At 38.7% G+C, this 25,725-nt stretch overlaps 1 protein-coding gene and 1 pseudogene across 3 annotated transcripts in view; one reads left to right on the top strand and one right to left on the bottom strand.

Annotated features, from left to right (window-relative positions):
* Nucleotides 1-25,725, bottom strand: part of RPS6KA5 (ribosomal protein S6 kinase A5) — a 188,320-nt gene that overhangs the window by 118,952 nt on the left and 43,643 nt on the right. For all 3 annotated transcript variants that reach the window (XM_032287636.1, XM_032287638.1, XM_032287637.1), the window contains exon 2: nt 9,943-10,014. In XM_032287636.1, coding sequence (XP_032143527.1) covers nt 9,943-10,014 — 72 coding nt within the window. The remainder of the gene's footprint in view (nt 1-9,942; nt 10,015-25,725) is intronic.
* On the top strand, nt 10,953-12,444 carry LOC116557884 (annotated as a pseudogene).

Genomic DNA, 25,725 nt, shown 5'->3' with positions numbered 1-25,725 from the left:
ATATGTTCATTGCAGCGCTATTCACAATAGCAAAGACATGGAATCAACCTAGATGCCCAACAATGGTGGACTGGATAAAGAAAAAATGGTTAAGTATATACCACAAAATACTATGCAAACATTTACAAAAATAAAATCATGTCCTTTGCAGCAACATGGATACAGCTGGAGGCCATTTTCCTAAGCAAACTAATGGAGGAACAGAAAATGATTTCACTTATAAGTGGGAGCTAAATATTGAGTACACATGTAAAAAAAAAAAAATGAAAACAATAGATACTAGGGCCTACTTGAGGGGACAGGGTAGGAAGAGAGTGATGGTTGAAAAACTGCATATAGGGTACTATGCTCCCTAGCTAGGTGACAAAATCATCAGTACATCGAACACCAGTGACAGGCAATTTGCCCATGTAACAAACCTGAACATGTACCCTCAAAGTTGAGGGGGAGAAAATACAGAAAGTAGGCAGGATATCAGGGTAAGGTGGGACAAAAAAGACATGGGAAACTGAAAGCAAGGCAAGAATTTGGGCTTGAAGAGTTAACTGGGAAAAATGCAGTATATGTTCTTAAATAGGAGGACTGAAAAATAATGTTGTATTTTAATAAGGCTGCATATTATTTATAACAGAAGATGATATTAAAATGCATAAATGGAAGAGAGAGTCTGTAGAAAGGCAGACAGGTCAAGACACCCTTGGATGGTACTTTCTGTACTTAGGAACAGAAAAGGTAAATTCAAGGATCATGTTGAAGGGAAAATTATAGGACTTTATGAGAAAATAGAAATAAAGAGGCTGGGCCAAGTGCAGTGGCTCATGCCTGTAATCCCAGCAATTTGGAAGGCTGATGCAGGTGGATCACTTGAGGCCAGGAGTTTGAGACCAGCCTGGTCAACATGGTGAAACCCCATCTCTACTAAAAATACAAAAATTAGCCGGGTGTAGTGGCACACATTTGTAATTCCAGCTACTTGGGAGGCTGAGGCAGGAGAATAGCTTGAACTTGGGAAGCAGAGGTTGAAGTGAGCCAAGATCACGCCATGGCACTCCAGTCTGGATGACAGAGCAAGACTCCATCTCCAAAAAAAAAAAATAGAGACAGAGAGAGAGGGGCCAAAATACAGAAGAATCCAAAATTATTTCAAAGTTTCCGGCTCAGAAAACTGATCAAGAAGATTAGTGATAGGCCAAAGGAAACAAGACAGTTCAAAAGAAGCAAGTCAATCTGAGTAAAAAAAATTTCATGTATATTATACGTATTTAAGTATCAAAAAGTAAATATTTCATATCCAAATATTCCACAAAGTCTTCAAGATATTTGATGAATAGCATGTTTTCTAGTTTAAATATATAGAAATTAATTCATCAGAAGAGTTTTCAGTTTCATTTCCAAAGAAAACCTTACATGACACATGAAGACATCTGATGAGGCTTTTCTATTATTCTAGGTAGTGTTGAAAAAAAATTATCTAAAAAAGGTAATAAAATTGAAAGATTACTGGTAAAATTTTTGAATAAAAATTGAGATTTTATTATATTCATAATAAAAGTTTCCACCTACTCCATTTAGTCATCAAAACTGGGGTTTTTAAATGCAGAAATACCTGCAATGGCATTTCTTAGTTATCCCATCTTCTTATAAGAGACCGTACTGTCAGCTGGCAAAAAGGAAAAGCAATCTCCATTGCCGATAACTGATCCATTATAAAACAGTGCACAAGCACAAAATGGAAATGCAAAGGTAAAACATTACTGGTAAACTGTTTCCTAACCTTTGCAGAATTGTCTTAAGGACCTGTGATTAAACTACTCAATGCTGAGGTATAATAGATAAGTCAAAGTATTCAGTGTTTTGAAAGAAAATACACACAAGGTTTGATTATACAAATTTTATATTAAAAATTTCACATATACAAAATGGACTAATAATTTGCCTTCTTTATACTGTCCTAGTGTGTTTTTTGGAATCAAAGTCATACTGGACTCATACAATGAGTTGGAGGAAATAATCTCCCTTTTTCTGTTCTCTCAAAGAGTTTGTGGAAGGTTAGAATTACCTATGCTTGAATTGTGGCAGAACTCATTCTTAAAACTGGACTGTGTGTCCTCCCAGTGGGAGGATTCTTACTTATTGAGCAATCTCTTTAATCTAGTTATAGGATTATCCAGGTTTCTCACATCTTTTTCAATCAGTTATAGGATTATTACTGACCAATCTAGTTATAGGATTATCCAGGTTTCTCACACCTTTTTCAATCAGTTTGGTAATTTACACATTTCAAGATACCTGTGCATATCAAACTTTGAGGAACATGACCTCAGAAAACTAACTCCTGTCACCTCCCAAATTATATGCTATTTTATCCAATTTTTCAGTTTTCTTTTTTCAACTCCATAAATGAGACATCATCACCACAGCTTTACACAGTCAGTATGTTACAGACTGTTTGTTCAGTGATCCTTTTTACATCTCAGAAAATTCTCCAAGGATTATTTTCCTTCCTCCTAAAACTACTTCTTTTAGAAAGTCCCATAGTGAGGACCTACTGGTAGAAAACACACACAGCTTTTGCATGTTTGAAAATGTTGGTGGCTCATGCCTGTAATCCCAGCATTTTGGGAGGCTGAGTGGGGCAGATCACAAGGTCAGGAGTTCGAGGCCATCCTGGCTAATATGGTGAAACCCCATCTCTACTAAAAATACAAAAATCAGCCAGGTATGGTGGTGCATGCCTATAATCCCAGCTACCCAGGAGGCTGAGGCAGGTGAATCACTTGAACCTGGTGGGGGTGGCGGTTACAGTGAGCAGAGATCATGCCACTGCCCTCCAGCCTGGGGGACAGAGAAAAACTCCCCCTCAAAAAAAAAAAAAAAAAAAATGTATTTTTGCCCACACTTAGGGAAAACAGTTTGGCTAGATATGCAATTGTAGATTACCAGTTATTTTTTCTGCGCATTTTGAAGATATTATTCCACTTTACTATGGTTTCCAGGATTGCCATTGTAGAGTCCACTGAAACTAATTGTTGTTCCTTTATAAATAAGTATTTTCTCTTTGATTGCTTTTCAGGTATTTCTCTGTCTCTTGTGTTCATCAGTTTCTCCCTGATGTATCTACATAAGAATTTCTTTATACTTGTATCCACAGATTTGCTCTCTACAAATTCACGTTTAATTAATCCTGAAAACTCTCAGCTACTAGCTACTATTTCTTTGAATAGCGCCTCTGGCTCATTCTATTAGCTCCTTCTGAAAGTCTGATTAGAAAAATGTTACAACTTCTGTCTATTCTCTGTTTTTTTTTTTTTTTTTTTTTTTTTTTTTTTTTGAGATAGGGTCTTCCTGTCAACCCAGGCTGCAGTGCAGTGACGTGATCATAGCTCACTGTGGCCTTGACCTCCCAGGCTCAAACAACTTTCTCACCTCAGCCTCCTGAGTACCCAGGACTACACTCATGTATACACCACCATGCCCAGCTAAGTTAGTTTGTTTTTCTAGAGACAGAGTCTCACTATGTTGCCCAGGCAGACGGGGCTCCTCCCACCTCAGCCTCCCAAAATGCTGGGATTACAGCTATGAACTACCATACCCAGCCTATCCTCTATGTCTTAATAGTTCTGTCATTGCTATCTCTTTTTTCTCCATTCTATATTCTGTATATTTTCCTCAAATCTACCTTCCAATCCACTAATTTTCTCTTTAGCTGTATCTCATCTGTTAGTGAACCATCCATTGAGTTTATACTTTGAATTGTTCTTTTCACTCCTAGAAGGAGTACTGGTTCTCTTTCCAATCTGTCTGGTCATTTTTTAGCATGTATTATTCCATAATATTACTACCAAATCTCTTTAACTAAAAACACATATATACATTTATATTATATTTCATATATAATAAGAGACTGTTGGAAAACAGTCTCTTAAGGTATAATTCTACTATTTGTTGTTTCCACTTCTTAGATGTTTGTGAGTTTTGACAGTAAAATCATGTCTATAAAACTTTATTTGATATTTCCTTAAGATCTAGGTAAGAGTTTATTACCCCAGAGAAGATTTACATTTGCTTTGCTAGTGCTGCTAGGAACACTACCAACTCATAAGCAGAATAAACTAAATTCATACTTGTTTTGGAGGATATGTGTGTGTGTGTGTGTGTGTGTGTGTGTGTATGTGTGTGTGTGCACGTGCATGCATGCGTGATGAAGTCTTGTTCTGTGTAGTGGCATGATCTTGGCTCACTGCAACCTCTGCCTCCCAGATTCAAGCAATTCACCCTGCCTCAGCCTCCAGAGTAGCTGGGATTATAGATACCCACCACCACGTCCGGTTAATTTTTTTATTTTTAGTAGAGACGGGGTTTTCCTATGTTGGCCAGTCTGGTCTTGAACTCCTGATGTCAGGTGATCCACCTGCCTCAGCCTCCCAAAGTGCTGGGATTATAGGTATGAACCACTGTACCCGGCCAGGATTTTTTTTTTAATCATATAAGTGGATAACAAACTCAAGTTGCAAACCTGTATGATGCTTGGTTTCAGGTTGTGACTGTTCAGGGAAGGCTTTTACTACTTATCTGTTTCCCTCACCCAAAGCCAATGCTGAGCTGGAAGTTTCCCCTCCGTCTCCCTTTGCAGGCTAGATTTTTATTTTCCTATTTAATCTTTTTCTGAGCAGTAGCCTTCTCTACCTTTCGAGTGCCTTAGAGGCACTCCTCTATAGGAAGTATAAAAATGGCAAACCCAGAGAACTAGCTCACAATTCACTGGTGGATTTCTCCAGTGTAACTTCTGCCCTCAGGAAACTTGTTTACTTCTCTAAATTCCTGCTCCCATTTAATTTTTTTCAAGCTTAAGAATTTTTCTTACTCTTTCCAGGTTAATCTATGCAGTTGAACAGTCTCTATCAATCTATAAGATTACCTGGCAAGAGTAAGGAAAATTCTTTATCTAGCACTGTAGGGGTTTAATAATGACTGTGGCCACATGCAGTGGCTCATCCCTGTATTCCCAGTACTTTGGGAAGCCAAGGCAGGAGGATTACTTGGGCCCAGGAGTTTGAAGCCAGCGTGGGCAACAAAACAAGACCCTGTCTCTACTAAATAAACAAATAAGCAAGCAAAACAGCCAGCCGGGTGTGGTGGCACAGGCTTGCAGTCCCAGCTACTCAGGAGGCTTAGGTGAAAGGATTGCTTGAGCCCAGGAGTTCAAGGCTACAGTGAGACAGGGTCTTGCTTTATCATCCAGGCTGGAAAGCCATGGCACAATCATGGCTTGCTGTAGCCTCCACCTTTCAGACTCAAGAGATCCTCCTGCCTCAACATCCCTAGTAGCTGGGACTATAAGTGAGTGTTACAACACCCCAGGCTATTTTTTTTTTTTTTTTCTCAATTTTTCAGTAGAGATGAAGCCTCACTATGTTGCTTAGGCTGGTCTCGAACTTCTGGGCTCAAGTGATCCTCCCACCTCAGCCTCTCAAAGTGCTGAGATTACAGGACTGAGCCACTGCACCTAAAATCGCCTTTTTCTTTCTGCTTCTGTATTTGGAGTATACTGCCATATATTAAATTAACAGATCAAGGAACAGGATTAGTCTCGGGGCTCTTGTTACATACTACAAAATTTAATGATGAAAACTAATAATATTACATTTTAATAGCATCCTGGAGAAAGTTCTATAAATGCTATGTCTATTTTGCTACAGAGAAGTTATCTGTTATTGCAGATTAGAGCTGTTTAGCTATGACCATATCTGGAATAAAACATGATCTCCAGTCTAAGAAAACATTTTCTTTAAAAACTGCTACAAATCTATTTTTTAAAATAAATAATAATTGGGTTAATTAAAAGTATATAAACAGTAGTTTCATTTGATCAATTATACTAATACTTCTACTAAGTTTTGCTTTCAATAAAAACCAGAAACCGACATTTCTAAAACTTTAATATGAAAAAGAACGTAAGTTCTAATCTCTAAAATGTGGAAAGTCATGTAAACATTGCAAATAAAAATAGCAATTTGTTTTCAAATTTTCAAGGATCTTTATAGAAATCCCTTATTATATGGAATAAGTATACTCATCCACTCGTTCAAAAATATTTGAAAAACTGCTATGCATAAGTCACCCACTAAGAAAATTTCTGTTTACCCAAATGCTATTTTCCTGGCAATTTTATATTACTGAATTATAGATAACTTAGATGGAATTCTGCCATCTACATGGCAGACGGCAGGAAACATGCCATGATACTATGGCAATATAGATTATGATTTATTATAATATACTTTAGGCAATATAGATTATGATTTAAGTTTAAGCATATAATATTTTTCTGTCACAGACTTCTTCCAATGACAGAAAACCTAACCTGTAGTAAAAAAGGAAGAAGACCATTCACAGATTTCTTCCTGTTTTAAAATTGTTTAACCCAACCTGTAGTGAAACAGGAAGAAGACTATTCTCACATTAAGGATTACTTTAAACTGAACTTGAGAGAATTTACAGAACTTCTATTCAAAATATTTAAACGTGTGCATGACTTTTTATAAAACACTTAAAAATGAAAAAGAAAAACATATGTTCATATACAAACTTGTACATGAATGTTCATAACAGCATTATTTTTATGTATTTTATGTAGGGTCTTGCTCTGTTGCCTAGGCTGGATTACAGTGACACAATCATGGCTCACTGCAGCCTCAAACTCCTGCTCAAGCAATCTTCCCACCTCAGCCTTCCAAGTATCTGGGATTACAGGCACATACTACCATGCCCAGCCAATTTTTGTTGAGATGGGAATCTCACTATTTTGCCAGGCTATTCTCCAAAGCAGCATTATTTATAACAGCCAAAAGATGGTAACAACCCAAATGTCCATCTCCTGATGAAAAGGGAAACAAAATGTGGTATATCTGTACAATGAAATCATAAGTCACAAAAAGTATGAAGTTCTGATGTGTGCTACAACATGAATGAATCTAGAAAACATTATGCTAAGTGAAAGAAGCTGGTCACCAAGGACTACATATTTGTATGTTTACCTTTATATGAAATGCCCAGAAGAGGCAAATATATAGATACAAAAAGTCAGTTAGTGGTTGTTTAGGACTGGGGAAGATGGTGAGCTTATTTGGGCATTAATGGCTAAGGGGTTCAGGGTTTCTTTTTGAGGTAAGAAAAATGTTATAAAACTGACTGTGACGATAGCTGCACAATTTGTGAATATACTAAAACCCTGAATTGCACACTTTAAGTAGTGGAACAATATGGTACATGAGTTATATCTCAATAAAGCTGTTACCAAAAAAAAATAAAAGCCATATACAGATAAAAACATGCAGATAAAGCCGGGCGCGGTGGCTCAAGCCTGTAATCCCAGCACTTTGGGAGGCCGAGGCGGGTGGATCACGAGGTCAAGAGATCGAGACCATCCTGGTCAACATGGTGAAACCCTGCCTCTACTAAAAATACAAAAAATAAGCTGGGCATGGTGGCGTGTGCCTGTAATCCCAACTACTCAGGAGGCTGAGGCAGGAGAATTGCTTGAACCCAGGAGGCGGAGGTTGCGGTGAGCCGAGATCGCGCCATTGCACTCCAGCCTGGGTAACAAGAGCGAAACTCCGTCTCCAAAAATAAAAAAAATAAATAAAAACATGCAGATAAAACAGATATTATAAAGACAATTTATAATATATATCAACCTTAAGAACTTTTGACCAGATGTACAACCACTATTTTTAAGGGAACTGAATCACCACAGAACTGTGACTCTCTTTCCCCTTTGAGTAGATATTGCCTTTGAAACAGGAAACAAAGGTAGGAATAAAGGATACTATTTTGATATTTTGAAAGCATGATTTCCTAGGATAGGGTGGGATAGAGCTTAGATGTTTAAAAAATCTCCAAGTTGACAATTACACTGAATTTCTGACAATAAAATGCTTAGTTGATGGGAATAAACTATTCCTTGGACTTATTCACTGGTAGCTGTGAAGATTGGGCCTATATGGCATGCTAAACTACTCAGGGAGGTTATAAAGAACTTGTATGGCAGAGCAGTAGGCATGAAGGCTCATTACTAAATGACTTAAAGATAGCTTACATAAGTGAATTTAAACACAGGCATGAGGCCAGAGAAGTGACTGGTATTGATTACAGAAACCCAAGAGAAAGGCTTTTTCTCTTGCTATAATGTTTGGCATTTTGGAAGGGATGAACAGATACTCTTATACAGACAGGTGTAATCCATCCAGTCAGGGGCTAGAACTCTGAGGTCCCTGACAGTGTGAAGCTAAACTGTAGTAGGGAAGAAAAATGGTCTGTCCTCTGAGGCTCTCCCTGGTCTTCCAGCAAAAGAGGTTCTAGGCCTGTTGAGAACGGAAACAAAAAAGACTTAAAGGCCTCCTTTGTACCTTCACCTGATGGAAGAAAAATGACAGAAGCCAGTTCTCACAGCAGCGGTGGCTGCAAGCAACATACTCCAGAGGGAAAGTTGAATAGGAAACATACACGTGACAAGAAGCTGCGTAACTGGCAAGGCCTAGTGCAAAATGGAAATGCAGGGTGCCTTGTTCATGGATGACTCATAATTTCAGAACAGTGACAGCAGAGCATTACACCAAACATGGGGCTTTTCTAAATGTGGGGATCTCTACAACTGCACAGGTCATATCCCCCTTAAGTCAGCCCTGATTCTTGAGCAGCAAGAGCAGTGGTAGCAAAAATTCAGAAGGCAAAGGAAAAGTACAAAGCAGAAAACCAAGATCATGTAAAATCCCACTACTACTAAAATTTTAGTGTATACAAACATGAACATCCACATCCCAGAGATTTTTCTTTATTTTTTGTAGAGATGAGGTCTCACTATGTTTCCCAGGCTGGTCTTGAACTCCTGGCCTCAAGGGGTCCTCTTGGCCTCCCAAAGTACTGGGATTACAGGCATAAGCTACCACGCCCACACAGCTAGAGATTTCTCTGCATACATTTATACATGTAGATATTTTCCACATCCATATATATATACATGTAGATATTTATATTTATCCATATGTGTTGTATATTGTCCATTCTCTTCCGCAGCTTTTTTAAAACTTATTTTGGAGAGCTTTCCAAAATATTGATAAAAGTAGATCATTTTAATACATTATATATATTATACAACATATAGATCCATGTTCCATTTAACCAAAGCCCTACTGCTGGGTTTCTAAACAGTCTTAGGTTTTTCATTATTACAAATTATGTGCATTGAGTATCAATAGACTTGAATGAAATTGAATAAGACAATCAATATAAAGTCCTCCACAGAGTACTTGGCATGTAACAAGCACTCTTTCAATGTTAGTAGTGATTTTTTTAAAAATATTTTGTCCTTGCTGGGCACAGTGGCCCACGCCTGTAATCCCAGCACTTTGGGAGGTCAAGGAGGGTGATTACTTGAGGTCAGGAGTTTGAGACCAGCCTGGCCTACAAGGTGAAACCCCATCTCTACTAAAAATACAAAATTAGCCAAGCATGGTGGCAGGTGCCTTAAATCCCAGCTACTCAGGAGGCTGAGGCAGGAGAATCACTTGAACTCAGACAGCAGAGGTTGCAGTGAGCCCAGATCATGCCACCACACTCCAGCTGGAGCTAGACTCCAGCTCATAAAATATAAAATAAAATAAAAATAAATAAATAATAAAATAAAATATAGTGTCCTGTGTAAGGTTGAATTTACATTCCCAACAGCAGGGTAAAAGGGACTGATTTCCCTAAATCTTTGCCAATTCTTTTAATTTTTGCCTTTTATGCTTCTTCTATGAATAGTCTGTTCATGTTCTTTGACAGTTCTCCTAATGGATTCCTCATGCTTTTTAAATTTTAATTTCCGTATTAGGGATATCAATCCTTCATAATAGGAATAACAAGTACTTTTTCTTTTCCTTAAAAACAATTAAGACTTACCTCCAGTTCCTAGGACCTTCAGAAGCTCAAAATTTTCTATCCCCACCTTCTCTGCATGTCCTGTCAAATTAGCTAAAAGAAAAAAAAGAGAGAGAGAAAAAGGAAACAATTAGGGTCAGCAAGAGAAGAAGGTTCCTGGGGGCTTCTCGGCACCATCGATTCTCCATTTCCTGACTTGAGTCATTAACCAGGGTTTGCGTCACATTATTTGTTAAACGGTACAGCATATTTTGCATAAACTTCTGTATGTTATACATTACAATAAAACCCTTTTTTTGGAATTTAGGAACTATATATATCATTTGTACCAAAGATTAACATAAATGAAAGTGTTCTCTACTGACCAATATACTCCAAAAATACATAAAAATTCTAACATATAGATAGATAGATACATAGTGGGAAAAAAAACTGAATGGATTGAGAAGACGTATTAATTTATTCAACAAGCATTTACTGAGTATCTATTAATGCCATCCCCAGGTTCTAGACTGGGCGGTAGTTCCATTTCTGCCACTAAATACTCAGACACAATTTAGCATGCATTCGTCACTTGAATACTCTATGTCTCCATTACCACATCTCTGAAATGAAAGTGTTGGTCTCAGTGAACTCTAGGATCCCTGTCAGCTCTAAAATTCTAGGATTATGTTTAAAAATATAAACTCTTCAAAAATGTATTGTCTTGAATAAATAAAATTAGGATATCTTATAAATAGCCATTTTCCATAACATATTCCACTGAATTCTAGTCCTATCCTATGAAGTGTTAATAGGTGTTATGTTTGGGGGAGACGTGGGGAGCAGAGTGCTTTGGTAGAACAAATGTGGAAATGCCTGGCTTAAAGGTAAACGATTTCTTTACTGCTGGACCTTACAGATCCTGTATTATGAAATACGCACATAGATAAGCAAGATTAAGATACTACATTTGTTGATGTATTTAACCACAAAATTATGTGAACTAGTACTCTGTAGAAGTGGTTAAGAATGGGCTTGATCCAAATCCTAGTTATGTCACTTAAAAGCCCGTGACAGGTAGTACGACTCCGTCAGGCCAGAACCATGGCAGTGACCAAGAAACTCTTACAGATGGACCTGTACGGGCTGCTAGGCATTGAGGAAAAGGTGGCGGACAAAGAGGTGAAGAAGGCATATAGACAGTAGGCCCTCCCCTGCCACCCAGACAAAAATCCAGATAATCCCAGAGCAGCTGAACTCCTCCACCTGCTTTCTCAGGCCTTGGAGGTGCTGACCGATGCTGCAGCCAGAGGTGCATATGACAAGATCAGGAAAGCCAAGAAGCAGGCAGCAGAGACCACCCAGAAACTTGATGAGGAAAGGAATAAAGTGAAACTTGATCTGGAGGCCCGAGACTGGCAGGCCCAGGCCCAGGCCCAGGAGACTGAGGAGGAGGAGGAGGAAAGCCAGAGCACCAGGACACTAGAGCAAAAGAACGAACCCCTGAGAGAAGAGGGTTGCCGGCAGCTGGAGGAACAGCAGAGGCTGACCCAGGAGCAGATACAGGAGCATGATCAGAGACTGAGAGAAAAGACAGAAAATACTGAAGGCCAAGGAGTCCGCAAACTAAAGCTAAAATGGAAGTGCAAGAAGGAGGATGAGTCAAAAGGTGCTCCAAAGACGTCCTTCCATGGCTTTTGCAAAAGTATGGCGAGGTTCTCAACCTGGTGCTTTTCAGTAAGAAGGCAGGCGCTGCTGTGGTAGAGTTTGCGACCGTCAAGGCTGCGGAGCTGGCTATCCAGAACGAAGGTGGCCTGGTGGATAGCCCTCTGAAGATTTCCTGGTTGGAGGGACAGCCCCAGAGCACCGTGGGTCACCCAGGACTGTCAAAGGGCTCAGTGCTGTTGCAGAGGGATGAGAGCCTCTTCGTGATGTGCATCTGCATCGCAGGTATGCAGCCAGAGGGGCCTCCCACATAGCCCCAGGGTTCCAGCCACCCAACCCCCAGCCCTTTTCTTCAATGTCACCAATAAAAGTTAAAAAAAAAAAAAAAAGGGTGACACTGAACAAATTACTTGTCTGTGTCTCAGATCCCAATTATGTAAAATGGATCCTCAAAGCATACTGATATCTGCAATTTGCTTTGAAATGCATTTTTAAAAATAAGATAAATTTATAAATAAATATAGCTATGAACAGATATGTCAAAAGCAAATACAACAAAATATTAATTGTAGAATCTAGGTAGTAAGTATAAGGGTATTCTTTCAATTCTTTCAAATTCTCTGTATAAAATGACAGAAAACAAAATAATACCTACCACATAGAATTTAATGAGGATTAAATGAGTTAAATTTATACAGAGCTTGCTGTGTGCCAATAAGCAGTATTATAAGTGTTTGTAAATAAATTAATGCTTTGGGACTCCAACTTGAAAAAAATAAAACTAAGAACTTCTAGAATTAAAAGTTTTGGGGTATAAATAATTTCAGTGTCTTTCCAAAGTTTAAACTCATAATTTAAAATTTTTTTAACTTGTGGTCAAAAATACATAAAGTTTACCATCTTAACCATTTTTAAGCATATGGTATTGTTAACCATACATACATTGTTATGCAACAGACCTTTAGAACCTTTTCATCCTGCAAAATAAACTATATCCAATGAACAACAACTCCCTTTTTCCTTCTTCTTTCAGCCCTGAGAACAACCATTCTATTTTCTGTTTTTAAGAGTTTTATGGACGGGCGTGGTGGCTCATGCTTGTAATCACACTACTTTGGGAGGCCGGAGGCTGAGGCGGGCAGATCACAAGGTCAGAAGTTTGAGACCAGCCTGTCCAGTACGATGAAACTCCATTTCTACTAAAAAAAAAAAAAAAAATTCAAAAATTAGCCAGGCATGGTGGCGCACACCTGTAGTACCAGTTTACTCGGGAGGTTGAGGCAGGAGAATCGCTTGAGCCCAGGAGGTTGAGGCTACAGTACGCTGATTGTGCCACTGCACTCCAGCCTGGGCGACAGAGTGAGACTCCGTCTCAAAAAAAAGCAAAACAAAACCAAAAAAAGAGTTTTACTATTAATGTAAGATTTTATAGTAAGAATAAATCAACGATGTACATGGCCCAGCCGAGAGTTCACATTGACATCAATACAAATCTAAAATGAACACCAAAAATATAGGTAGTACTTTAAAATAAACACATGATAGCTTATCTTTCTCTAATATGTCAAGTAGATTATATAAAAAGCCAAACTCAAAAGAGATAACCATTTTTAAAATAATTATTTGGCTTTCTTCTAATGTTAAATTCTATTATTTTATTATGCAAAAAAGCTTAAGACATTATTAAAGAGTCATGTGTTAAACATAATTACTCCTGGTTCTTACTATTAGGACTCATTTTTTATTTACTGAGAAATGTACAAGCCCAGCTTTCCAAAAGCATTGTTCACATACTAGATTATATCTATATTTATATTTGCATTATATTTATATATTACTTACCTATATTTGCTGCTACACTAAGAAGATAAGGAATTATTTGTTGATACACATTAGCTTTCTTAGGAAATTAAAAGAGGCTATGAATTAATTACACTTTCTTTTGCAAAGTGTACTACCTAGGAAACCCTAGTCATTCACAAAGATCATTCAGATGATCTGTGAAGAGCTGTTTTTGTTCATAATCTACTACCTTTATTATTTTGTTTCTGACATAAATTAACACTTTGCCTGCTACAGGAGCTCAAGCCTCCTATCCCCAGGGCTCAAGAGGAAGGGTTTCAGTGTCTTCTGTACTCAGGGTAGAAGGTGTCCAGGTGATGAGAAGCAGCTCAAGGTATGTTCTCTTTGGTTCCTGCTCTCATTAGTTTAGCAGCTAAGAGTTTTGTTTACTCTTTATATTGCTTTTCCACCCATACTGTTCCCAGGTGGCTAGTAGTTAAGGCAGAGCTTGGAAGAGGTTGCCTTAGGAAAACTAAAGAATGCTGGTCTTGAAAAGAGCTTAGCAGGCCAGGCGCGGTGGCTCACGCCTGTAATCCCAGCACTTTGGGAGGCCGAGGTGGGTGGATCACAAGGTCAAGAGATCGAGACCATCCTGGTCAACATGGTGAAACCCCATCTCTACTAAAAATACAAAAAATTAGCTGGGCATGGTGGCGTGTGCCTGTAATCCCAGCTACTCAGGAGGCTGAGGCAGGAGAATTGCCTGAACCCAGGAGGCAGAGGTTGCGGTGAGCCGAGATTGCGCCATTGCACTCCAGCCTGGGTAACAAAGAGCGAAACTCCATCTCAAAAAAAAAAAAGAAAAAGAAAAGAGCTTAGCCCTGGGCTTATGAAGAAAAACCACTCTCTTCCATCTCAAGTTTCCGCTAGGGTTTAGATTTCTTGGAATTTTCTTGCTTGAGAACGGCAAGATTCCAGTAAACAATCTTAAGAGGTATCTGCGTAGGGCAAAGGAACAAGTAAATCCTTAAGCAGGTCCATGTGGTCCAGCCCAGCTCACCAAGGTCAAGGTTTCAGTTTGGGGTATAGAACCAAAGATGAAGTGTCGAGAAATGTTAAGTTTCTGAATATTGATATTGAGAAATGTTAAGTTTATGAATATTGATGAATCCTGAGTGTTTGATAAAATATATTGTTTGCTAGGAAGAACGATGTCAAGGAAAACCTAACCGGCTCTCCCAAGTAGAAAACTAGTTAGGGCATTCCAAAGTGGCAGGACAACGTATAAATATCATAAACCGGTTAAAACAATTCTTTAAGATATCTGACCCTGCCCCCCTGGCTCCCTCGTGGAGAATATTAAATTTGTCTGTAATCAGTGGTAAGCAGGCACCAGCTGCCTACTTGGCATATTTTGTGTTAAGAGAAAATACCAAACATCTGTTTGTTTGTTTGTTTGTTTTGGGACGGAGTTTCGCTCTTGTTACCCAGGCTGGAGTGCAATGGCGCGATCTCGGCTCACCGCACCCTCCGCCTCCTGGGTTCAGGCAATTCTCCTGTCTCAGCCTCCTGAGTAGCTGGGATTACAGGCATGCGCTACCATGCCCAGCTAATTTTTTGTATTTTTTTTTTAGTAGAGATGGGGTTTCACCGTGTTAACCAGGATGGTCTCGATCTCTTGACCTCGTGATCCACCCGCCTCGGCCTCCCAAAGTGCTGGGATTACAGGCTTGAGCCATCGCGCCTGGCACATCTGTTTGTTAATAATGATCACCTGTTCAGAGAGAATAAATGCGTGGGTCAGAGTCTGCTTGAGGCCTGCAGGCTGGAATGCTGTCAGCTCCTAAGGCTCTCAGCTAAGCAGCCTGCTGGTTCCCCAGATAGACCCACTTTGCTGGTCTATCTGGGTGTCTGCCTCTCGGTTCCTTCAGCACCGCCTGGGTGGGGGTCTCTACGGCCAAGCTGGCTCTCTGTATTCAAGCTTGCCATCATGTACTCCTTTGTCTTCACTTTCTTAATCTCACCTGGGGCCCATGCAGTTGAAACCATGATAGGGTAGGATACAGAAATCTTAATCCTTACAATAGTCCTCGAAGTTACTGTCTGAGGTTGTCAGATAACATTCTGTTGGTTCTTGTTTTGTTCAAAGGAAAAATTAGCTGAAGACATTTGAGCACCAAAAATCTATAGTTAACGTATTTTTAAGTTTTACTAATGTACAATTTACATACAATAAAATTTACTTACTTAAATGGACAGTTTGATGAATTTTGGTAATAGTATATAGTCACAACGCCACCACCACAAGCATGATATAAAACAGTTCCATCACCCCAAAAAGTTTCTGTTCCATCACCCTGAAAAGTTTCTCAATGTTCTTTTGAAGCCAATCACTTCCAGGGTAATAATCTAATTCCAGTCATTACAGTTTTAACTTTTCTAGAATTTCATATAAATGAAATCATAATATGTAGTTTTCTGGCTTTCAACTTCATTTACTTAGCCTATGGTCTTTGATTTTAAGAGTCTACTATTCTCCACCAGAATCGCCATAGTGTGGACTGCACTTAGCCTTAGCTTCAACTGCCCTCATAAATTATTCTAAAAGGATAAAATAAAAATTTTAAAGGTAATATGATATAGGCCCATTTCAGAGCTCTTGAGCTTAATAACCACATGATTCTTTTCTTTTTTTTTCGCCCCTCTTCCTGACTCTGAATCTTTTCCATTACATTTATTAGGCAAAGTAAATAAACACATATGAAAGCAAATCAGTAGTAAGCGCTATCACATTTAGGCATGGGGGAGTATTTATCCATTACAAAGATATTTTTTCACTGTGTTAATGGTAAACACATAAGAGGAAATGGAAAATATCATACTATATAGAATCCTAATAAAAAACACATATTCAAGCATGTGAGTCTAGGTGTCTAAACAGTTTTCACTCCTGTGCTATTATTTTGTCGTTATGACTAAAGATTTTGTGCATGAAAGTCTAAAAATAAATTACATTTCTCTTAATTGTTAACCTAAGAACAAGAGCTCAAGCTTCTCTACAATAATATTAACAGTATTAGAACAAGACTTAAAATATTTACACATTTTATCTCACCCTAAAGGTGATATAAAACATCAGCCAATTGCAGAAATCTGCATGTGTGAGTTATTCACATGCTTTAGCAAAGTCCAAAATATGCTTCTCAGATGATGTGGACCCACTCACATGCCTAGGCAGACTGTACCAGAAACAGGTCTGGTAGAATTGTATGTACATTGTCTTTCTTTGTACTCAAAAGGAGATGCTACTTTATTGTGCTTGTAGGAGAAAAGGGACTTTTGCTCCTTTTCCTATGCCAGGCATGTCTTTGCCCAACTCCCTTTCTAGTTCTCTCCAAAGGTGAGAAAGGTGACTAATTCATTTATTCAAGAGTGCAAAACACCTAATGGGCACGATTAATAGGTAGACTCACTGTGTTAAAAGATCAGCCTCTACACAAGGTCTCTTTGGTTTTTTGCCTCAAATTTCTTGTGTGGCCTGACAGATTGGCCATTCTTTTGCACTTCTCCCTTCAACGTACATGGCAGTTAGCTAAGCAGATTCAGGGGTTCTCCTGGGACCTGGTGCTATGATCTGAATATTTGTATCCTTCAAAATTCATGTTAAAATCCTAATCGCCAATGGGATGATATTTAGAGATGGGGCCTTTGGGAGGTAATTAGGTCATGATGGGATTAGTGCCCTATAAGACAGGAGAGTCTGTGCTTCCTCTCTCCTTTCTCCATGCAAGGACACAAGACAGCCACCTGCAAATCAGGAATTGGGCCCGTACCAGCCAGACACCAGAGCTGCCAACACCTTAATCTTGGAATTCCCAGCCTCCAGAACTGTGAAAGATAAATGTTTGTTGTTTAAACCAGCTAGTATATGGTATCTTTGTTAAAGAAACCTGAAACTAAGATACCTGGTGCTTACTCACTAGTTTCTTCTCCATTCTAGCCTTCTAAGTCACACACCTGAACATGCTGGTCTCAAGATTATAATTAGATGGAGCTGGAAAGGAAGTAGGACGCCTCACTTAGGCATTAAACCTAAACTACCTGTACCAATTCTCCTTCTACAGAAGAGTTTTACATTGGTGTGTTGGATGTTTGCACAACTCTTATTAAATTTGTACTGTGATTCCCACTAGCTACTTGTGCCTTGCAGATGGGTCACTCGTGACTCCTGAGGGAAAAGGGTCCTGGGAGAGCAGGGTTTAGGCATTTCTGGATATCTGACTATAATAAAATAGCAGAATCAAAACCTTACCTTCAGCCTCTAAATCCTAACTTAGAAAAAGATTAACTCCTTCCCGTAGAAAGAATGCCTATGAAAACTTTTCAAAAATATACAAAACAACAAAGAGTATCAAAAAACTAAAAACTTAGAATAGAGCTGATCATTGCGGTATGACCGTATCAGTTGTTTGTTTCTGGTGTCTATTCTGATGCCCACATGAGTTGTTAAATGTTAGTAAATTTGGACTAAATCAGTATTTTAAATCTTTTCAAGGTCTACTTCAGGTTTATCTCTATTATATCAGCTTCAACTGTGCTCCTCTCCAAAAGCACTTAAGATTTTTTTTTATATTAATGCCTTAAGTTTCATCATTTAGGGAAAAAGAGGTATAAACAGTTTTAATGCTTTCACAAAGCAATTTTAACCAATTTTTCCATGAATTTTGTGAAATCCCCTCATACGTACATTTTCACATTCCCATTAACAGTGCATGAGGATTCCAATTTCTCCACATTCAGTCCATACTTATATTTTCTGTTTTTTTGGTAGTAGCCATCCTACTAGATATGAGGTGGCAATTGATGTAATTTTTAAAAAAGTAAACTTATGGATAAAAGGAAAATTGCCTTTTCCTTCAGATTTAAATAACTTTGTTGTTTTCTTTATAAAATAATCCAGGTTCCCATTCTGGCTAACACAGTGAAACCCCATCTGTACTAAAAATACAAAAAAAAAAAAAAAATTAGCCAGGCATGGTGGTATGTACCTGTAGTCCCAGCTACTTGGGAGGCTGAGGCAGAAGAATTGCTCGAACTGGAGAGGCGGAGGCTGTAATGGGCCAAGATCATGCCACTGCACTCCAGCCTGGGTGACAGAGTGAGACTCCGTCTCAAAAAATAATAATAATCCAGGTTCACTGCTTTTTGAAAAAGTAGGTCTAGAGCAGACCTTGAAAATCTACCATAATCCCAAGCCCAAAGGTAACTATTATTAACCCTTGTCACAGTCTACCAGGATTTCAGCCACAAACCTATGATTGATAAATGGCTTCTTAACTTTCTAAGCAATTCTCTTATAAGTGTAATTTATATAATAATTTTTTAAGTTGTGAGATGTTTAACTTGGAACTTCCCACTCCTATGTAGGAAAACAATCAGTAAAAATGCATTTTGCACTCTGTTGCCATAGTTTCAGCTAAGCTGCACAAATGTAATTGCACAGAGCATGTACTGAAATCATTTGATTAGATCCAATGATTCACTTATGTTAAAGGCTTAATTTAAAAGCACTTTTACAATTAAGGTAGCAATAAAGAGAACAATAATGCTTTTGAAGCCATTTCAAATACATTTCTCAGTATATGACTAAGGCATTCATATGCCAGACTATATTCAATGACTTAATCATTTATTAAACTTGAAATAAGATATGAGAAATGTAATTTAATAAACAGGCCTATAGAGTCTGTGGACATGAAGGAGAATATCATCATGTGAAGCCGGTTAGAAAAGCTCATTGAGAATATAGGTCTCCATTTACTCAACATTCAAGGGTGCCTACTAAAGGCCAGTGTTCTGGGCTATGTGTTAAATCTTTAGCTAAGAAGTATAGGATTTGGGCCGGGCGCGGTGGCTCAAGCCTGTAATCCCAGCACTGTGGGAGGCCGAGGCGGGTGGATCTCGAGGTCAAGAGATCGAGACCATCCTGGTCAACATGGTGAAACCCCGTCTCTACTAAAAATACAAAAAATTAGCTGGGCATGGTGGCGCGTGCCTGTAATCCCAGCGACTCAGGAGGCTGGGGCAGGAGAATTGCCTGAACCCTAGAGGCGGAGGTTGCGGTGAGCCGAGATCGTGCCATTGCACTCCAGCCTGGGTAACAAGAGCGAAACTCCATCTCAAAAAAAAAAAAAGAAGTATAGGATTTGTAATAGCAAAAAAATTACAGGATGGTTGGAGAATTCTGGACTGGAAGAACAGCTGGAGCAAAGATATAAGTAGAAATAACTATGTTCCTAGGAGACAATAATAAAAGGACTGTTCTAACTAGCTGCAATGAGTTTATGTGGGAAAAACATAAAATAGGTAAGTGGAACCAGCTGATGCAAAACCTGGACTGCCAGACTAACTAGTTTTAATTGAATCCATAATAATGACTCTTGATAAAAGTAATGTTTTAGAAAAATTCTTCTGGTAGTAGTATACAAAATGCATAGAAGTAAGGAAAAATCATTGCTAAAAAATGATGCGGTATTGCAGTAAATGAGGTGCGTACTAAGAGGGTCTGGTCTGAGTAAATACTAGAATGAAGAGGAAAGAGTAAACCCAAGAATCACTGTAATGCTCAGTTAAGAAACATCTATTGAATACCTGTCTTGGGTGTTGAAACTACAAAAGGCACAGGACAGGGTCCTCAATTTCAAAGATAAATTAATTCTTCTGTTCCATTTTTTCCCTATTGGCCCCTGCTATGGTCTGAATGTTTCTCTCCAAAAATCATATGTTGAAATCTAATCCCCAATGTGTTGACATTAAGAGGTGGGGCTACTGGGAAGTGATTAGTCACTAGGGCAGAGCCCTCATGGATGGGATTAGTGCCCTTATAAAAGAAGCTTGAGCGAGCCTGCTGGCCACTTCCACCATGTGAGGACACAGCTAGAATGCACCATCTATGAAGCAGAGAGCCCTCGCCAGACACTGAACCTCCTGGTGCCTAGAGGTGTCAACACTAAATTTCTGTTGTTTATAAATTACCTAGTTCAAGGTTGCTAGGCTTTTTTTTTTAATAGAGATGAGGTCTCACTATATTGTCCAAGCTGGTTTCAAACGCCTGCCACATGCAATCCTCCCCACCTTGGCGTCTCAAAATACTGGAATTACAGGCATGAGCCACCACACCTAGCCTTATCTAACATATTTTATTATTGTAGCCTGAACAGACTAAGACAGCCCTATATCTAAAGCATAAGAAATGCAAGTCTGGTGAATGGTAGTGTTACCAACAGAATAAGGAAGTCAAAAGGGGAAGTTTTTGGGTTTCAACACTGATTTTGAAGTAACAGCAGAAAAATCCCAAGAGCTGTCATGTAGGCAGCTCTAGACAAGGAACTAAAGTTCTGCAGAGACATCATGAACAGAGTTGTTAGGAGAAAGGCAATGGCTAAAGCTTTAAGACGCCCTTCAAGAGACCACACGAAAGGAAAGGCAAGTCTAGATGATTACCTAGAGTTATGAAGCAAGAAGAAAAAGAGCCAGAGAAGTGCTTCAACTGTGTATGGAATTCGAAGAAAGCACATCAAAAAAGAAGTATCAATGCAGTCAAATGCAGCAAGAAGGTGGAAGTGCATGAAGACTGAGACACTCTAATTTGACTAGGTCAACAGTGATATTTTTAAAGAACCATTAATAAGGGAAGAATGAGAGCAAAAGCCAGATTTCAAAAGCGTAATGAAGGAAGCGAATTTTTAATAATTTGTTTACTAAATGTTTTTAAGTTCACTAAACTTTACTAAATGTTTTAAAGTTTAAAAGGAGATGTTATTTTTTAAAATAAAACAAATAGTCGGCCGGGCGCAGTGGCTCAAGCCTGTAATCCCAGCACTTTGGGAGGCCGAGGCGGGTGGATCACGAGGTCAAGAGATCGAGACCATCCTGGTCAAAATGGTGAAACCCCGTCTCTACTAAAAAAAAAAATACAAAAAATAAGCTGGGCATGGTGGTGTGTGCCTGTAATCCCAGCTGCTCAGGAGGCTGAGGCAGGAGAATTGCCTGAACCCAGGAGGCGGAGGTTGCGGTGAGCCGAGATCGCGCCATTGCACTCCAGCCTGGGTAACAAGAGCGAAACTCCGTCTCAAAAAACAAAAACAAAACAAAAAAAAAAAACAGTCAAAATAGAAGATGGGTTATCTACATAATGACCTGCCCTGACCTGCCATGACATGACTGTTAAATAAGATAGTGACCACAGAAATGACCCCCTTTGAACTATACAGTCAAACAGCACTGGCTGGACTCCCCACATTCAGGCTATAAGCTGGGGAGCTAGAAAATTTGACCCAGGATAAAAACAACAAGCTAGCTCCAAGAACCATGAGTTTTACAAGGAGATTTCATAGAGCCATAATATCCTGGATCATCGAATTATTCAATAACATTGCAACCCAAGTCACATCTAACCTTTTAAGGATGCTTTGAAACCCCTAATGTCAATGTCAAAATGGGCATCTAACAGCCCACAATAAAAATCCAAGCCCCAGCCTAACCAGGCATAACAGAAAAGCTGGGGAGGAAGGCAGCAAATCACACTGCCACGTGTGTACCTATGCAACAATCTTGCATGTTCTTCACATATACCCCAAAACCTAAAATGCAATTTAAAAAAAAAAAAAAAATATGAAAAAAAAAAAAAAAAGAAAAGCTTGAGCCTAAAATTTACACAGGAAGGTTTTGTTTTGAAAAAACAAAACAATAACAATTCTGTTCAAGGAATGAGGTATAATGAAAAGGAATAGAGGGAAAATGGGAAAGAATCATATGAAACTTTTTTCCAACTTAAGGCAGATGAGAGAAAAGACCTGTGGGCAAAGGGGATATAGGAAAGGCTAAAAAGTAGAGATGGGAAGGGTAGTTCCTAAGGGAGCAGTTTCTTCAGGCAGTGATAAATAATGGGATCCAGGGCAGAAGGGACTCAAGAATTCAAGAATAGATAGAAAAATCTATTAAAGTGTCAAGGGCGGGGGAAAAAAACAAAACACAGGCTTTCTAAATGACACAAATGGTTTCTGAGGGAAGTACCAGAGAAGCAGTACTTCTCTGGATCAAGAGTAGAATGCCTGAGCAGTCAGCTTGGCTAAAAAACACCTTAGGAGATGAAATGGGATCTATGCAAAGTCACCTTATGAAATACAAATCACTGTATGCAGAGTAGAACTTGGACTTTCCTAATTAAAAGAACAAAATGTCTAAAAAAATGGACCACAAAAGATAGACCGGACAAAATGAAAACTAAAAAACAGAATTCCAAATTAGGCAATGTGTTTCTAGCATTATCCATGTGACCTAACCTGTCAATTCAAAAATCAGGTTCTCTACCATGAAAATGGCTTGTATCATGCTCCCAAGACTTAATGTCTTTAGCTATTATAACATTTGACCAATTCGAGGCCAGGTGCTGTGGTGCACGCCTGTAATCCCAACACTTTGGGAGGCCGAGCAAGCAGATCACAAAGTCAAGAGATCGAGACCAACCTGGCCAACATGATGAAACCCTGTCTCTACTAAAAATACGAAAATTAGCTGGGCGTGGTGGTAGGCACCTGTATTCCCAGCTACTTGGGAGGCTGAGGCAGGAGAATTGTTTGAACACGGGAGGCGGAGGTTGCAGTGAGCCAAGATTGCACCACTACACTCCAGCCTGGTGAAAGAATAAGTCTCTGTCTCAAAAAAAAAAAAATTGACCAATTTCTTTTTTCTAAATCCATTCTCACCATGGAAAGGTATCATTTGAGTCCTTCCATCCTTTGCTTATAACTACAGCTGTAAGCACATAGTCAAGACATGAAGAAAAAACATACATAGCATAATGATCCAGTGTTGAATGAATGCTATTTGCCACTATCAAGGCACATTTAATTAACAGCAATATATACATAACACTGTAGTAAGTAAACCATGACCTACTCAATTATTTTTCTATTTTTTTATTTCAGAAAAGAGGAGAACAATTATAAAAAGCAACACTGTGATATTTAGTTGTGAATGCAATAGGAAGGATAGAAATTTATAGCTTGTTGCAGCTAAACTGAAATAAGCCACCATCTATTTTTGTACAATTTTTAGTTAGTTGACAATTTTTTTGTCTCTTTGAGACATTAGTTCATCAATTAAAATTTAAAAAGAGGGAAAAAAGCCTAACATGTTAATAAGAAAGTTCCTATTTTTGGTTAAGAAAGGAGTTTCAGTCCTAGCTCTTATTCCCTATTCCTCAATAAATAGTTTCATTTTCTCCTTTCCAACACCTTCAGTATTAATGAAATCTCAATATTAACCTCTAATTTTCAAGTTCTGGTACGAATAAGATCATGACATTGTACTGCACATATTTTCATCTTTTTGAAACTGTTCCCATATTATGAATTATGACAAAGTCTCCAGGGGAAAAATAAATGTGTATGGTAGGTAATCCCATCTTCTGAACACTAGCTACTGTCATTTTTGTATGCTGAATTCCAGTCTTTTCTTGTTGTATGCATACCCTAGTTGTTACGTTGGGCTCACCAGCCCCTTATAACATACATTCAATACTCAAATCTGCAGTGCCATCACCTGTGCAAGTCGAAAGCCTCCCCTGTCTGCCAAGATTTCCCTCAATTACTGGGAGAGCTGACCTCAAAACTCTCAGAGCTGCTTGGTCACCATCGCTTTTGTGCACTGCATCTATCCAGTGAGGACACAGCTCACCAACTTCTACACAAGATAAACAAAAATCAAACATGTTCAAAAAGCATTCCTTAGCATACCAGACTTCAGTGAAGATTTCTGAAGCTAGGCAGAAGAGTGATACACCAGGCAATAATGAAAACAACTCCCTCAAAAGGAGCTGGAGAAAGGAATCTTCTTATTCTGCCTTTCCGTCATCCAACCTTGAGGAAGGGGAACTTTCTCTTACACTCCCTGACCTTACATAACTTTTAACTTTTCTGACTTTTCTTTTGTCTCTCCTCTTCCCTATTAGGAATAAGGCCAGCAAGTCCATCCTCTTGTTTGCTCCACTTTTGACCTCTCAGACCCTGTGAACATCCATCCTCACAAGACTCCCTATCCTTAAGTGAGCCTGATGTCAAGGCAATGTCCCCAGTGTAGTCCCCTCCATATAAGGAATTCTGGTGTCCACTGATGCCATAATACATTTTCTCCTTCCCTATTTCTCAGGTTTCATGTAGTCACCAGACTCTACATGTAAGCCATAGTCTATTAATTGAACAAACATCTTGAATGCTTACTTACATCCAATATTGTGCAAAGCACTGACAAAAGGAAAAGACACACTTTCTGACCCCAAGCAGCTCAGGGTCCAGAGGGGACTTAGGCAGGTGAACAAGTCCAAGGAACAAGTATTATTAGAGAGGAATGAGGTAAACAGTACCAGAAGGGCATAAGAGAGCATCTCAGCCCATCTGAAGGTTTGGAGAAGTTAGGCAGCTAAGGAACAGCAGAGTAGAAAGAAAGCTGTGAGTAGGAAGGGAAAGCATACAGAAAAGCACCAAAACAAGAGAGAACATGACATGTCTGAGAATCTGCAATTAGTGCAGACAGGCAGATGCATGGGAAGGAAAAGGAAAAAAGGCACTGCGAGACACCGGTTAGGAACCAGCTCATGAAAGAATCTATGTTTGAGCTGAAACATTAGTATTTTATTTCTTCCCATCTAAAAGCAAAGGAGAGGCAATAAAAGATGTTAAGCAGAAGATGATCAGTTCTGTATCTTAGAAAGACCAGATGCAGCAGCAGTGTGGAAAACAAACTAGAAAGGAATTGAGATGGAAAACTGCGAAGCCAATGCATAGGTTGATACAACAGTCAAAGCCAAAAATCATAAAGGCTACACTAAGCCACTGAAAGTAGGGAAAGGGAGGAAAAAGTAAATTCCTTAATATGTATTCACTAATTCTACCAAGTACAGAGAGAAACATTGGAAAGTACTAAAATTATTATATTCTGAATAGTTACAGTGCAATCATTATAGTGCATTCAAGTTCATAATGATAATCCAAAGTGACCCGATCAACTATCCAAACGTTGCACATGAACTGTCAGCATCTGTTAAAATGCACAAAACCATACTCCAAAAAGAGTGAACTTTATTGCACGCAAATTATAACTCAAAAGAAGAAATTAGGGCTATCAAGTAACCAACATGAACATATTATGAAAACACGAGTATTTTAAAGCAATTTTCAGACTCAATTAGGATTTTCTTAATGTTTATTTGGTTATGATTTTGCATGCATGTTATTTACTTATCAAAGTTAATCCTTACTTATTAAACTTATTTCTAAACAGTGATATGAAGCTCCTGAGACTTATTTTTCTAAA

This window comes from Sapajus apella, unplaced genomic scaffold, assembly GCF_009761245.1.
Source record: "Sapajus apella isolate SASKATOON/1434 unplaced genomic scaffold, GSC_monkey_1.0 scaffold20, whole genome shotgun sequence".
Lineage (NCBI taxonomy): Eukaryota > Metazoa > Chordata > Mammalia > Primates > Cebidae > Sapajus > Sapajus apella.
The sequence above is the reverse complement of the archived record's forward strand: the minus strand, read 5'-3'. Positions and strand labels throughout refer to the sequence as shown.